We start from the raw sequence: 13,096 nt of genomic DNA, 5'->3' as shown, positions 1-13,096 counted from the left end.
GTAGATAATCCCTGATTTCACAAACTGCAAATATACTGAAGAATGTTTAATGAATTTTAAAAATGTAGTTAATCAGTATACTCTCCTTTATCAGTATTAGTTACATACTATTTATAAAAAAAAAAAATAGCCTATTATTTTAGACTATTTTATGGGGTTCTTTCCCTAAAACTTTCTAATTTAATCCTTCAGCCTTTCTGGGGGTTGGTCTTAATGATCACCATTTTCACAAGTGGGGCAAACTGAAGTTCAGAGAATTTCAGTTTTCTCCAGGGATGTGTATCTTTTACAGTGTTACAGCAGTTTTATGAATCTAAGATCAATCTTTCCGTTTTACTTCAGCAGCCTCCCCAATATTTTAGTACGTGTCATAAAGCAGAGAGTTGGTGTGCCTCCTTTATATTGTGGGTGATGCAGCCAACAAGAATAATCCTCATTCCAAAGTCAATTAATGCAAACCAATTCCTGGACACTCCAGGTAGCCTGTTATAAAGAGGAAGAAAAGGGAAGAGGAGACCACCCACTTCTTGATAACATATTTCTGTTAGAGTATTTAAGTAAAACACTTTGCACATGTACTTATTAAAAGAAATTTAATATTATTTGATTTCTCTAGATAGGTCTGTATTCCATTTTTGTTTTTTAGAAAGCGGACCTGGTGCTTATGAATCGGGCATTATGGTAAGCAAAGCTGTAGAAATATACATTCAAGGAAAACTTCTTAAACCTGCAGGTAAGCACATATATTGTACACATTCACACAACCAAAATTAAATGTGGCGTACTGTTTATATTATCAACTGGACGTGCTTATCAGGAAGGCTATCAGAAAGCTTCAACCAAAATAAAGTCAAAGGCATGCAAATTTGAAAAATAAGATGAAACACAATTAGTTACCTATGAGATTGGGGATAAAATAAAGTTGATACTATACAGAGTTGAAGAATTTTCAAGTAAGTGTATATATTTATACACTGTTGACATAAATTTATGGAATCAATTTTGTGTTGTATATCAGAATTCTAAGTGCTGGACTGATCCAGCAGTTCCACTCTAGAAGTCTATCCTATAGAGCATTTCAAATATACAAAAGTAGATACGGGCAAGGATATGAATATTTGTAATAATTTAAACATGCAAAGTTAAATTTCCATCATTGGGGGAAAAGATAAATTATGGCATATCTATACTATGTATCTGTTAAAAAGAATTCGGTAGGGATCTATTAAAAAAAAACCTTACGATAAAATATATAGAATAATGAGTTTTTTGGTAAAAGAAATCAAGCAAATGCAAAAGTTCACGAGGGTGGGAAGGGAGGCTCAAGAAGAAGGGGATGTGGGGATATATATATAAGTACAGCTGATTCACTTTGTTGTACAGTGGAAACTGACACAACAGTGCAAAGCAATTATATTCCAATAAAGATCTGGAAAAAAAAAAAAAAACAACTGAGCATCAATGGGAATTAGAAGTGGACTGGAGTGAATAGATACAGTAAAAGTTAAAAAAAAAAAAAGTATAATTCAGTATTGTGTGAATTTTTTGAAAAAATAGGCCAGAATTGAGAAGGTAGATAAATTCCTTTCTGCTTTTGAGGGCAGTTTATCCCCCAGCAATTCAACTACGTAGATTCCCTTCATCACGCCCTCAGTAACTCATTTGTTCCTCCCTCCGTTTTCTTAATTGTGCATTTACTCAACCTTATTCTCTCAATCACTCATTCATGTACCACCTACTCACTCACCTACCTACTCATCTGCTCATTTATCCACACTTCAGAAAGCATTTCTTAAGCACCTACTGCATGCACTGGTCTGGTTAGGGAAGCCTCCTAAAATCCACCGTTTGAATGACCTTATATTTATAAATCTTTTCCTGACACTATCATTTTTTAAGCTTCCTTTCTTAGTTAATTGGCCAGGTTATAGTAAATAAATGTGAATAGAAATGAAATTTATGTAACAATTGAAGAGCTATCGGCATTACTTCTTAATGAAAACCCCAAGAAATATATCTGTATAATAAGCAGTATGTTCAGCTTAATGCTATTTTATAAATTACTTAAATTATCATATAACATAAATTATATTGTAGGTAATTAAATTTGGAACCTTTTAAATGAATTTGAGTCAGCTTTTCAATGTATATCTGCAATTAAACAGATTTTATTTTTTCTTATCTTGAAATACTTACATTTGCCTGCTGAGGAATTTTCAAATGTGAGAGGAAAGATAAATGAGAATTATAGCTACATTTTAAAAACGTATGTGTCAGTTTTTCTTTACATGATTATTTCAGTTGTTGGAATTAAAATTGATGTAAATTCCTGGATAGAGAATTTCACCAAAACATCAATCAGGGATCCGGTAAGATAACTTTTCAAAAAATTCTTATGCTACATTTACTGATCATAGAAAGGAAGTAAAGTCTTATACAGTGGCAAAATAAATGTTCAATGCTACTACATTAAGCAGAATTATGAATTCCTGTTTTTCAAAGATTTTTTTGTTTAGTCAACTAATAAATAATAAAAAAAATTTCAATATTGTAATTTAAAATGCTAGTATAAATATTTATTGGCTGATATTTTCTAATTTTTAAAGATAAAGCTATTGACTAAACTATCATATAATCTTTTATACTAACTAAATTATTATTAAATGTCTAATTACAATATGGTAATTATTAAAATGATATAATTAAAATCCAATTATAAAGATGACATGAGGTGATAATTGTATTTCTGTCTTTCAGTGTGCTGGTCCCGTTTGTGACTGTAAAAGAAACAGTGATGTAAGAAAACTCTTTAAAATGGAATTTTTAACTATACTTGTTTGTGTTATTCTTTCTAAGACTCTAATGATAAAAAAAGATGCAGGAAGTTTTAGTCAAATGCTAATAAAAAAAATATTGTATGGAATTGTGAACTAATTCAGAGATAAGAATTTGAATTATATCTCTTAATTCCTAACCGTAAACATTGGAAGCATTTAAAAATATTTGTAAAAAACCATATCAATATAGACTATATACGCTTCAGTCTTAATCGTGTTAGATTCTTTTGTACATATTTATCTTTAGCTTTGTTTCTGACCAGAGTTTCTAACTGAAGCATACGTATTGATTAGCAATGCAATCGTTCCTCATCTTTTGCACTTTATCTGAATTTGTTCACACTGTATTTGTTGTGGTGAGAAAGTTTTTTAAAGTAAACCTTGGAATTACATAAAGTTTCACTTGCTTGGATTGGATTTTACATTGTCTTCTGTTACTTCTATATCTGTTTGAGAAACTGAAAAAGCAAATGTGAACTTTCTTTGTTCCAAGTTGAAGATGCTGTAAGAATGATACTAAATGATTCCTATAATGAATAAGAATGATGAATCCCCCTATCTTTTCAGTCCTCCTCTGTATGTCTGTATATTTCCAAAGGAAGCAGGAGTTTCATATTATTTTATCACTCTTAGTTTTGTGAAATCATAAGCCAGTAATTTTAATGATTTTTGTAACATCCATTTTACATAGACTATTAGCTGTTTTTAGAGCAAAGGTTTTAGCAAGCTCTTTCCATATTAGAAAAATAGAATGCGTTACGTCCCCAACTCCAAAAGCAATGTTTTTAATTGATTTTATACGATAAAAAAATTATTAAGTTGATTCACACATTTAAGCATAATTTAAATTGGATGTGAATATTTTAGGATATATGATTATTTTTCCTCAGTCAGAGGGATTTTTTTTGTTTTGCTTCCTGCTATTACATCTCAGTTATCCAATCAAATATTTTAATATAAAATATAAAATAGTTATAAATAACTATGCTGCAGCTTTTTTTTTTAAGTCTGTGATGGATAGTGCCAAAAATGGATTTTTTAAATATTTTTTTGTCAAGATCTTAAGTATGTTTAAAATAAAATAATTAGACGTTGTTAAATATTTTGGTTTATCCAATTTCCTGGTACATTTAGATGACCGTGGAGTGGCAAAAATATTATTTCTGCTTTGTTCTTATGTTTTGTTCAGACTGAGTTGACAATTTTAACTGGATGGATGGTGGTAGAATTTCAAGCCCGGACAGTTTGATAGCAACCTATGCATGCCCTTGATTTATTTCATCAGCATCTCCTAAGCATATATGTTCAAGAGAAGATACAGTTATTTAAGTTTTTCTCCTATTTTTATTGTTATAATCATCCACATATAATGGAGTAATGATAATGCACCCTAATATTCCTAAAAAATGTATTAACTGTTCTTTCTGTTTTGATAGGTAATGGATTGTGTGATTCTAGATGATGGCGGGTTTCTTTTGATGGCTAATCACGATGATTACACTAACCAGGTATGTACCTAAAGTGGCAAGAAGGAGTGGGGTTTGCAAAGTGTGTTTCCCTGATCAACATTACAGAACTCCTTCACACCGCTATAAAGATTGATAATTGACATGCTTAATATAAGCCATTAAGAAGTGCATCCTAAAACTAGTTTTCCTTATATTTGTTGGTCGAGTTTACTTTCTCGAGTAATACAGACCTGAGGATTTTAATGTGATATGAACTTTTTATTTTTGATCTCTCAGAAATTTGGAAAAGTTTTACATATTAATCAGTTGATATTGTCAGTCCTAATACATAGCTGGTTTGAAACAGATGAAGATTCTAACCCCAAATTTGCAAATTGGCAGCAGTTAGGCTCTTTGGTTCACACAGGATTTTAAGCAAAGTAGAATTAATTGCCAACTAATTCCATTTCTGAATCTGTATATCTGGCTTCTCTTTAAAGAATAAAAATTAAAAGTTCTCTCAACACTGGACTCTTTTCCTAAATGACAATATTTATGGGTTGGAATTGATGAGCTCGAGGTTGTCCCTATAGATGGAACTCACTCGAGTTCAGCACAGTCCCTTCAAGTTTCTTTTTCTAGTTTCACTGTTTCTCTCGCTTGATTGTGACTTAATGGTTAGTAAACTGCCCGTTCCTTCTGCAGATCACACAGGAAGCCATTCAGTAATGAGAACACCTAGTGTCACTGGAGTTACACCTAGTCTCACTGGAGTTCTTTCAGTGTGTCTTATACTGGCTTATTACTTGCTTTTGTTTTTAAGTTCCTCAAGAGTTTTAGTTCTGTTCCTTTGTATCATTTCTTTTCTTTCTGCTGGTTCAAGTGTTAATATTTGGCTTACGTTTGAAACAGTATTTTATTATTTTTTCCTGCACCAGATTGGAAGATTTTTTGGAGAGATTGATCCAAGTTTGATGAGACACCTGGTTAATATCTCGGTTTATGCTTATAACAAATCTTATGATTATCAGTCAGTGTGTGAGCCCGGAGCTGCACCAAAACAAGGAGCAGGGCATCGCTCAGCATACGTGGTCAGTAATATCCAACTCCCCCTCCTGTTCTCTCAGAGGGACGCTCAGTGCAGATTAATGTAATACTTTTTTATTCTATTTTACAGCCATCAGTAGCAGACATATTACACATTGGCTGGTGGGCCACTGCTGCTGCATGGTAAGTCAAAATTGTAGTTTTATTGGCAATGAGAGAAAAGTGTTGTGCAAATAGTAAAGGATTTGATGAAACTATGGGCGTGTAGATAATTATTATGGGAACTAGTTTTTTCATTTCCTAGAGCACATAGTAGTAATATTCATAAGTATTTTTTCTTAATGGTCACTGTACAATCGTTACAGTTATTCAGATTTTTAAATGAAACTGTTACGCTCATGTAAAACTTCAGCCTTTGCAGGGACTTCTTTTATTTGTGGATCTGTTAAAACTCTTTTCGTTTGTATTTTTTGTTTATATTATACTCAATTCTTAAATTTTAGGCATATTGACCTATAAAAAGTTAGTTTATTGCCTTCAATATCCAAGTTAAATGTCTTCATCCATCAAATTCATGACATGATGACTTATCTTTCTACCTCTTCACTTTTCTTACAAAGGTCAGCATCATTTTAGAAGCATCGTGTTCCTGAAATGGATCTAATTCTTTCTTTTCACTGCTTCTACCTTTCCTCCCTCCTTCCCCTCTTACCTATATCCTGCCACTTATGAAAAGGAGACATTTAAACTGCTTATTGAGGCACTGTGAAAAGTCTGGAAGATCAAATTTGTCATTGTTTGGGTCTGCTCAGTCAAGTAACTAATCCTCCTGTTGTGTCTGGGTCCATTCTCTCCCTCCCTCCCTCCTTCCCTTTCTCTCTCTCTCGTATCACTACCCTACTGTGTTGTCTAAGTTTTATTCCATGTAGATTAATCTATAACATTCACTTGATGCTGATGCTTTCCCAGCTAAAATTAAATGAGTACGCCATTTTATTAAAATACCAAAGATATTAGATTAAAAATCCAATTTTTTCTTAAAAAAATTGTGAAGAAGGGTGCTTTCTGTTCTGACATATTTACATATGAATTTACATAGGTTTTTTTAATTTAAAGCTCATGATCAACCTGAAATACTTGATTGTCTTACTACTATCTTCTGGCCAGAACCTCCTCCCTCCTCAACCTCCCCCCACCTTTTGTTTTAAATAAACTCAGTTCCAGATGAGTTTTTACTAATATTTGGCTCAATTGTCATTTGTTGTAAAACTATGCCCTGTATAAAATATGTATATTTCATGAATGCCACATTGTGTCATTTGTTGTAAAACTATGCCCTGTATAAAATATGTATATTTCATGAATGCCACATTCAACAAATACATTCTCTGTTGTCAAGTAAATGCTTCGTAAACCCACAGTACAAAGTCATTTTTGTTTTTTGGATTTTTTTTCCTACTGCAGAGCTTTAATAACTAAAAGAAGGAGAAAATCTTGAGTGTGAAAACTATGCACCAAAATGATGACATTCTCCCTCTTAGAGTTAATCACTTCTCCTTGCTCTGATTTTATATTAGGCGTCTTCATATATGTGTGTCCCTCACTCGGTCCTGAACACATCTGACTTCATTATTTTATGGAAAGAAATATAAAGTATAAGTATTAAGAAATACTTATATAAAAATGCTCCTAAACTTTCTATTAGCAAATTCTCAGTTTTTTCCAAAAAGATGAAAAAGAAACGTGTTTCTGTATACATGCAAAAATCCTCTGGTTTTTATTATATAATTTATGAAGGAAGATATCTAGATTTTTATCAATAATTTTTCATATTTAAAATTCAGGTCTATCCTACAGCAGTTTCTCTTGAGTTTGAGCTTTCCACGACTTCTTGAGGCAGGTATGTAAATGCTCAGATGCTGTCATAACAATTAACATCTTTTTGGGTGCGCTGAGTTCAAAACTCCGAAGTGTGTGTGGGTAAGAGAGAGAGAGGTTGTCCATTTGATCGTCCACTTTTGTCACATCTTTCCTAGTGCCTTAGAAATGTTTCTAGGTCACATTGGCTTCTGTTTTGCAGCTATATTCAAATTCAAGTGTATTCAAATTTATTTATTCTGTTGATAGCTGTTGGGAACCTTTAGGGGCTGCCACTGTACCACATGGAGTAAACAAGCCAGTTGAGGTGCCTGCCCTTATACCTTTGTTTTGCTCTGTCTGGGAGAAAGACCAACTGAAGTGTCCTCTCCTGGTGATGGTCTTTGTTTTCCCCGCAGTTGAGATGGAGGATGACGACCTCACGGCCTCTCTGTCAAAGCAGAGTTGCATCACTGAGCAAACCCAGTATTTCTTCGATAACGACAGTAAATCATTCAGCGGCGTGTTAGACTGTGGAAACTGTTCCAGGTAATCTGGTTCTTCCTTTCTGGACTCGTCCTGTTTGACGAATAAATTGTGTTCACTTTATAATCATTACAGAAGATGATGGAGACTGGCCTTTGTGAGAGAGATGAGTAGCCGCTTTAAGTTGTCAATATCAGGGATCTTCAGTTTCCCTGAAGGATTATAAAATTCATTCTAACTTCGATAAGTCGTAATCCCTTCAACTATAATAATTACACGATGAAGAAAATTATACCCACTTGTAGGCAGAACATAGAGGAATTTGATTGTATTATATTTTGTCAAAAAGAATCCTTATTAAAATGTTTCTAATGTAGAGAGAGTTTCAGCAATTATATTATTTATGATAAAATGAGAATTATATTTACTAAACAGGTTAACAAAAATATTCTTGAGTAGGAAGTTGTTTTACCTGTAGTCTTCACTTAAATTTAGAATTGAATGTGTCTTTGATTTGAAACTGAAAGAACTAGGAGAACGTATCATTTCTTAAAGTCAAGGTCAGTGTTAGTCATCACTGTCCATAAAACATCTTGAAAAGATTTTGGAAGAGATGTAGAATTTAATTTTGTTGTAATGAGAGAGCGAGGGAGAGCGAGAAAGGCGAGGTGGAGATTGTTGAAGTTTTGAGAGGAAAGGGATAATCTTTGTCACAGGATCCCTGAGAACGGAGAAGAAAGGCACACTGAGTTGGGACACTGTTTTCAGTAACTGAGGACAGCTTATTCTAGAAGAAATGCTAACAGAGAGAAGGGGAAATATGAGGAGGTGAGGTAATCTGAGCAGGTGACAGGGCTGGAATGGTTAGTTGCTAGGGGATCCGGAAAAGAAGTTTATAACAGTTAAAAAAAAAGTTTTCAGGAAGGGGTTAACTGAAACTAGCATGAATTTTTAACAGACATGGTTAGTATGATTTTATGACTTACTTTATTAAACCTGCATATCCTAGGAGGAGGTAGAGCATATGGAGAGGAGAGGGGCGGAGTCAGGCTTGTACTCAAAAAAAAGCAGACCAGCTTGTTTGGAGATTAGCATATCAGGATGTCACCTTCAGGAAACAGAACTGTGGCATGTTTAATGGGTACATCAGGAAGAGTTTAGAGTCTTTGGTGTTTCATTCATTGATGTCCAGTAACAGCAACGTGTACTTAAAAAATGACTAAGTTAAACTGTAAAGATCAATATAAGATATTAAGTTAAATCACGCTTACTTTTGATTTCCTTTATGCTTGTGTCCCAGTGTCAGTAGGTTAAAAAAAAAAAAGGAAACAACAACCCCACTTCTTTGAAAAGTAAATTACTCTTTAATGACAGATCTACATTTTTATTGTGGAAGGTAGAAGCAGCTTAAGCTGTAGAAAAAACACTGCATGGAATTCAAAGCCCTTGATTCTGTCTGTACCTGTGTTGTCCCAGTTCAGTAATGACCAGCCACAGGTGGCAATTTCAATCATCAGTTGCAGTTAATTAATATTACAGTTTTGTGTCTCAGTCACACTAGTCACCATTTCAGTTGCTCAATAGCCTCATGTGGTAATTGTTTACCATGTTGGTTAAAGCAGAAGACATGTAGAGCTTCACAGAAAGTTTGTTGAACAGCACTGATCTAGACTGCACTCTGCCATGCGCTTGGGCAAATGCTGAGCCATTTTTGTGCTCCTAGTTTCCTTCACTGTGAAATAAGGCAATTTTGGTACATTTTCAGTGATAAATATCACAATTCCTTAAACATGTAAAATAAAACATTGCTTATGAGTTTCAGCAACTAAATGGTGCTTATTTTGCATTGAGAACTATCACTTAAGAAACATCTCTTGTTGGAATTTTTTAGTATTCATTTGAGAGATAATATGTCCATGTTAAACAAGGTAGTCTGTCTTTCTAAAAATATTCTCATTCAATTTTACTGTGTAGGTGATGCTTTGTTTCAAAAGGTCCTATTTTCTTTTAATATGTAAAAATCTTTGAAATCTCTTTATTCTTATCTCAAATGATATTTTCTCTGATTTTTAAAAATATTATTTTCCAGAATCTTCCATGTAGAAAAACTTATGAACACCAACTTAATATTCATAATGGTTGAGAGCAAAGGGACTTGTCCCTGTGACACGCGATTGCTCATACAAGCAGAACAGACTTGTATCCTTTGACATTGGAGAGGTTTGGAGTGGAAAGCCATCTTAAAGCTGTGCATTTTTAACCTTGTCACATTGTTCGTACCCAAAAAGAGAAAAATACCACAGGGTGCTGAGGTCACCTCACAGAGGCAGCCCAGACCCTTCATGCAAAATTTCATTTGGATGTCAAGATGATGATACCACACATGCCCGAGAGAACGTGACAGGCTTCTTCCTCGCACAGTGAGTCTTTGTGGCGAGAGCCGTGCAGGTTCCCAAGCAGCTCTGAAAATGGCTAGAGAGGGCGGGGAGGGGTACCTGGCTCAAGGTTTTGTGGTGGTTGGGGAGGGTGCTGGGATTTTGCCAGTGCTGCCGGGGGCTTGTTGGCCCAGACTCAGTCTTCCCTGTCAGCTTGCCCAGATGTGTGACAGAAGGGAAAAGGGAGTGTTGTGGCTTGAAAGCTGTCAACAGACAGTCATCAAAAGTGGAGTCAAATGTGGTCCATATCTATAATGGAATATTAGTCAGCCTTAAAAAAAAAAGAAGGTAAACCCTGTCATATGCTACAGCTGCGATGGCAATAACACTAAAACGACTTCTGGTAGTAAATATGCTAAATGACGGTGCAATGACTCTCGAAGCATCGCAGGCAGAAGTTCAGTACACTGCCTCTAGTTTTTGCTGTTTGGGGGAGAAAAAACCAATCCTCACCTATGTTTGGAACTGACGTTTATTACCAGGAATTATCAATAGTTTCTGTTTCTCTCTTGCTAAATAGGAGGCACCACGGTCGTCCCCCCTTATGGTCTTACGTGTATAACCCTGACTTATACGCTGCGTCATTTGCACATTTCACCCACTTACATTCTACAAATATTTACTGAGGACTTCCTCTTTGCCAGCGACCATGTTATGTACAGTAATAAATAAAGAGTTGATCTCTTCACACAGCCCCTACACTGACCAGAGAAAATTTGTGGCAGTTTCGTTCCTTAAATCCTGTAGCACTTGAACCAGTTGTGTGGGACCAGAATAATGACATAGGTTTCTCTTGCTTGCTTTGAGAAATAAATATATTGCATTGTATTTTTGTAATTGTGTGAAAAAAAAAAAAAGTAACTTCCTATTCCTTAACAAGTTTCTTTAGCTGACGGTCCAGATCCTTGCGATATGGTGAAGCAACCCAGATACCGGAAAGGGCCTGACGTCTGCTTTGATAACAATGCCTTGGTAAGTAAGACGAAACATTTACTGTATTACAGGTTGTAACTCAGTGCTCATTGTCCACAAGAATTTGAGGAGACAAACTGCAATTTTAACTCCAACATAGTGTCTTAAGCACAGTGTTTCTCATTAACATGACAGAGATTTTTTGTTTCAGTATTTTTCATGGTTAGCATAAGCTTAACAGTTGCTTCTTCTATCTGCCCTTCCCACAGACATTGTACTTTCAAACACAATGCCAGTCAACTTCCTAATAATCCAAGATCACAAATCTGATGATTTTATAGACTTTCTAGTAAATAGTAACTGACAGTAAATGTAACTAATGGTATATGTTTCCCTCCTTCATTTATGTTCCAATCTTGAAGATATATTAGTTTGTGTTTAGTCTTCGGTCAGTGTATTTAAAAGCCTGTTAAGTGGCTATTATCCCCATATTTGATAATTCTTTTTTTTTATATGGTTTCTAATTCTGTCACCTATTAGGTTTGTATTATTTCTCGTAATTGTATTACTTTTTAAATTGTTTGAAACGAGGCCAGGTCAATAACACAGGGTTAAGTTGATAAAGTTTTACAAAGCATATTTTATGTATGTTACTTAAGATGACTACTACTTTTCCTGTAGGTTAGCTGTCTTCCTCTCATAAACGCTATTCGGGCTTACAATGTATACAAGCAGCTTTATGCTTTCCAAATCATTTTAATTTTTAGGAAGCTTTATTCTCAAACATAAAGCCCATATAAAAATTTCTTGCCACTTATAAAAACTAAAATTTTACAAATAATGTTTGTTTTTCACTTCTCCAATCCTTCATGTCTCTTAGCATGAAGTGGCTTGCAAACATAAAACATCATCATCTTAGGAACTGCTTAGTCTAAAAACACGTTAGATCATTTATTGATTAATGTGCATTTCTAGAGGTTATGTATTTAGAACAGATTTACCTAGTATGTACTTATTTACTCAAAGACACATATCCACATTTGTTCCAAAAAAGAATGAGGCATTTCCATAGATGCATCATATGCAAGTAGATAATATAAATTAAAAGTGGAGCAAAGAAGAAATAAAATCAGTGATGGGGAATAAGGCGGTAAAAGCAAAATGTTTTAGCCAATAAATCCCAGTTATCTCTGTCAGGACTATTGATCATTCCTCTTTGAGGGGGAAAGTGGTTCAGAATTGCAGCTACTTCATTTTTTTCCATTTTACAGTAAGACTTAAATGAATTCCAGATATGACAACTTCTGAGCTTTGGCCACATCAACTCATTCCCCAAACAGTGTTGTTTGTGGGCCCAAAGGTAGTATCGCTCATTAAGGAAACTCCCCTCATCAACTATTTGTCACCAAAGACAGATTAAATTTACTCAGATGCACTTGAAAGTTCATATACAAACATTGCCTCAATATTTTCACCATAGGAAACTACCTTTTTGATGAAGGCATAATGCAGTTTTTACAAAGACAAAAATTTCCAGTACTCAAGTTTCTATAAAATATACAGTGGCTTGTGTGTGAAAGTACAACTCTTGCGCAGTAGCTTAATGTGCAAATAATGTCTTGTGTTTTTTTAGCAGTGGACTATTTTTGTAATGTTTATTTGCAATGGTCACTGTGAATCTGCTCTGGATGGAGGCTCACATAAACTGCTAACTGCCAGCAAATTGCATGAAATCTCATCTTGTATGTCTTCTTTTCTGTGTTTTCTTTCCTTTTCCTATACTTGCTACTTTGCCCGTTATTAATAGGATCAACTCATATGCACAACGAGTCGTGCCTGTACCATGATGTCAGCTCCTATCTTCATTTTACTGCAAGTTTTCATGTGGTGTGGATGGTCAGTCACTTTCTCTAATTTTTTTTGTTTTTGTGTTTGGCTTGAAATTTTAAGAAGTAATCCATATCCCTAAGTCCACTATAATAAATGTCCTGAAACCAGGTGATTAAAATGCCAGTAGTAATGTTGTTTCATAAATAGCGGCTTTCAAATATGTGAGTTTCTACATATTTATCAG

The 13,096-nt window shown here is 34.5% G+C and overlaps 1 protein-coding gene across 3 annotated transcripts in view; it reads left to right on the top strand.

The window, feature by feature from the left end:
• The window catches only part of CACNA2D1 (calcium voltage-gated channel auxiliary subunit alpha2delta 1), a 587,574-nt gene that overhangs the window by 559,470 nt on the left and 15,008 nt on the right, over positions 1–13,096 (top strand). For all 3 annotated transcript variants that reach the window (XM_057730987.1, XM_057730986.1, XM_057730985.1), the window contains 10 exons: positions 647–733; positions 2,302–2,369; positions 2,758–2,796; positions 4,274–4,345; positions 5,224–5,376; positions 5,463–5,515; positions 7,177–7,232; positions 7,609–7,738; positions 9,765–9,874; positions 11,000–11,082. In XM_057730987.1, coding sequence (XP_057586970.1) covers positions 647–733; positions 2,302–2,369; positions 2,758–2,796; positions 4,274–4,345; positions 5,224–5,376; positions 5,463–5,515; positions 7,177–7,232; positions 7,609–7,738; positions 9,765–9,874; positions 11,000–11,082 — 851 coding nt within the window. The remainder of the gene's footprint in view (positions 1–646; positions 734–2,301; positions 2,370–2,757; positions 2,797–4,273; positions 4,346–5,223; positions 5,377–5,462; positions 5,516–7,176; positions 7,233–7,608; positions 7,739–9,764; positions 9,875–10,999; positions 11,083–13,096) is intronic.

The sequence above is a fragment of the Hippopotamus amphibius genome, chromosome 4, assembly GCF_030028045.1.
Source record: "Hippopotamus amphibius kiboko isolate mHipAmp2 chromosome 4, mHipAmp2.hap2, whole genome shotgun sequence".
In the NCBI taxonomy this organism is placed as follows: domain Eukaryota; kingdom Metazoa; phylum Chordata; class Mammalia; order Artiodactyla; family Hippopotamidae; genus Hippopotamus; species Hippopotamus amphibius.
Note: the sequence above shows the minus strand (reverse complement) of the source record. Positions and strands in the feature narration are given on the sequence as shown.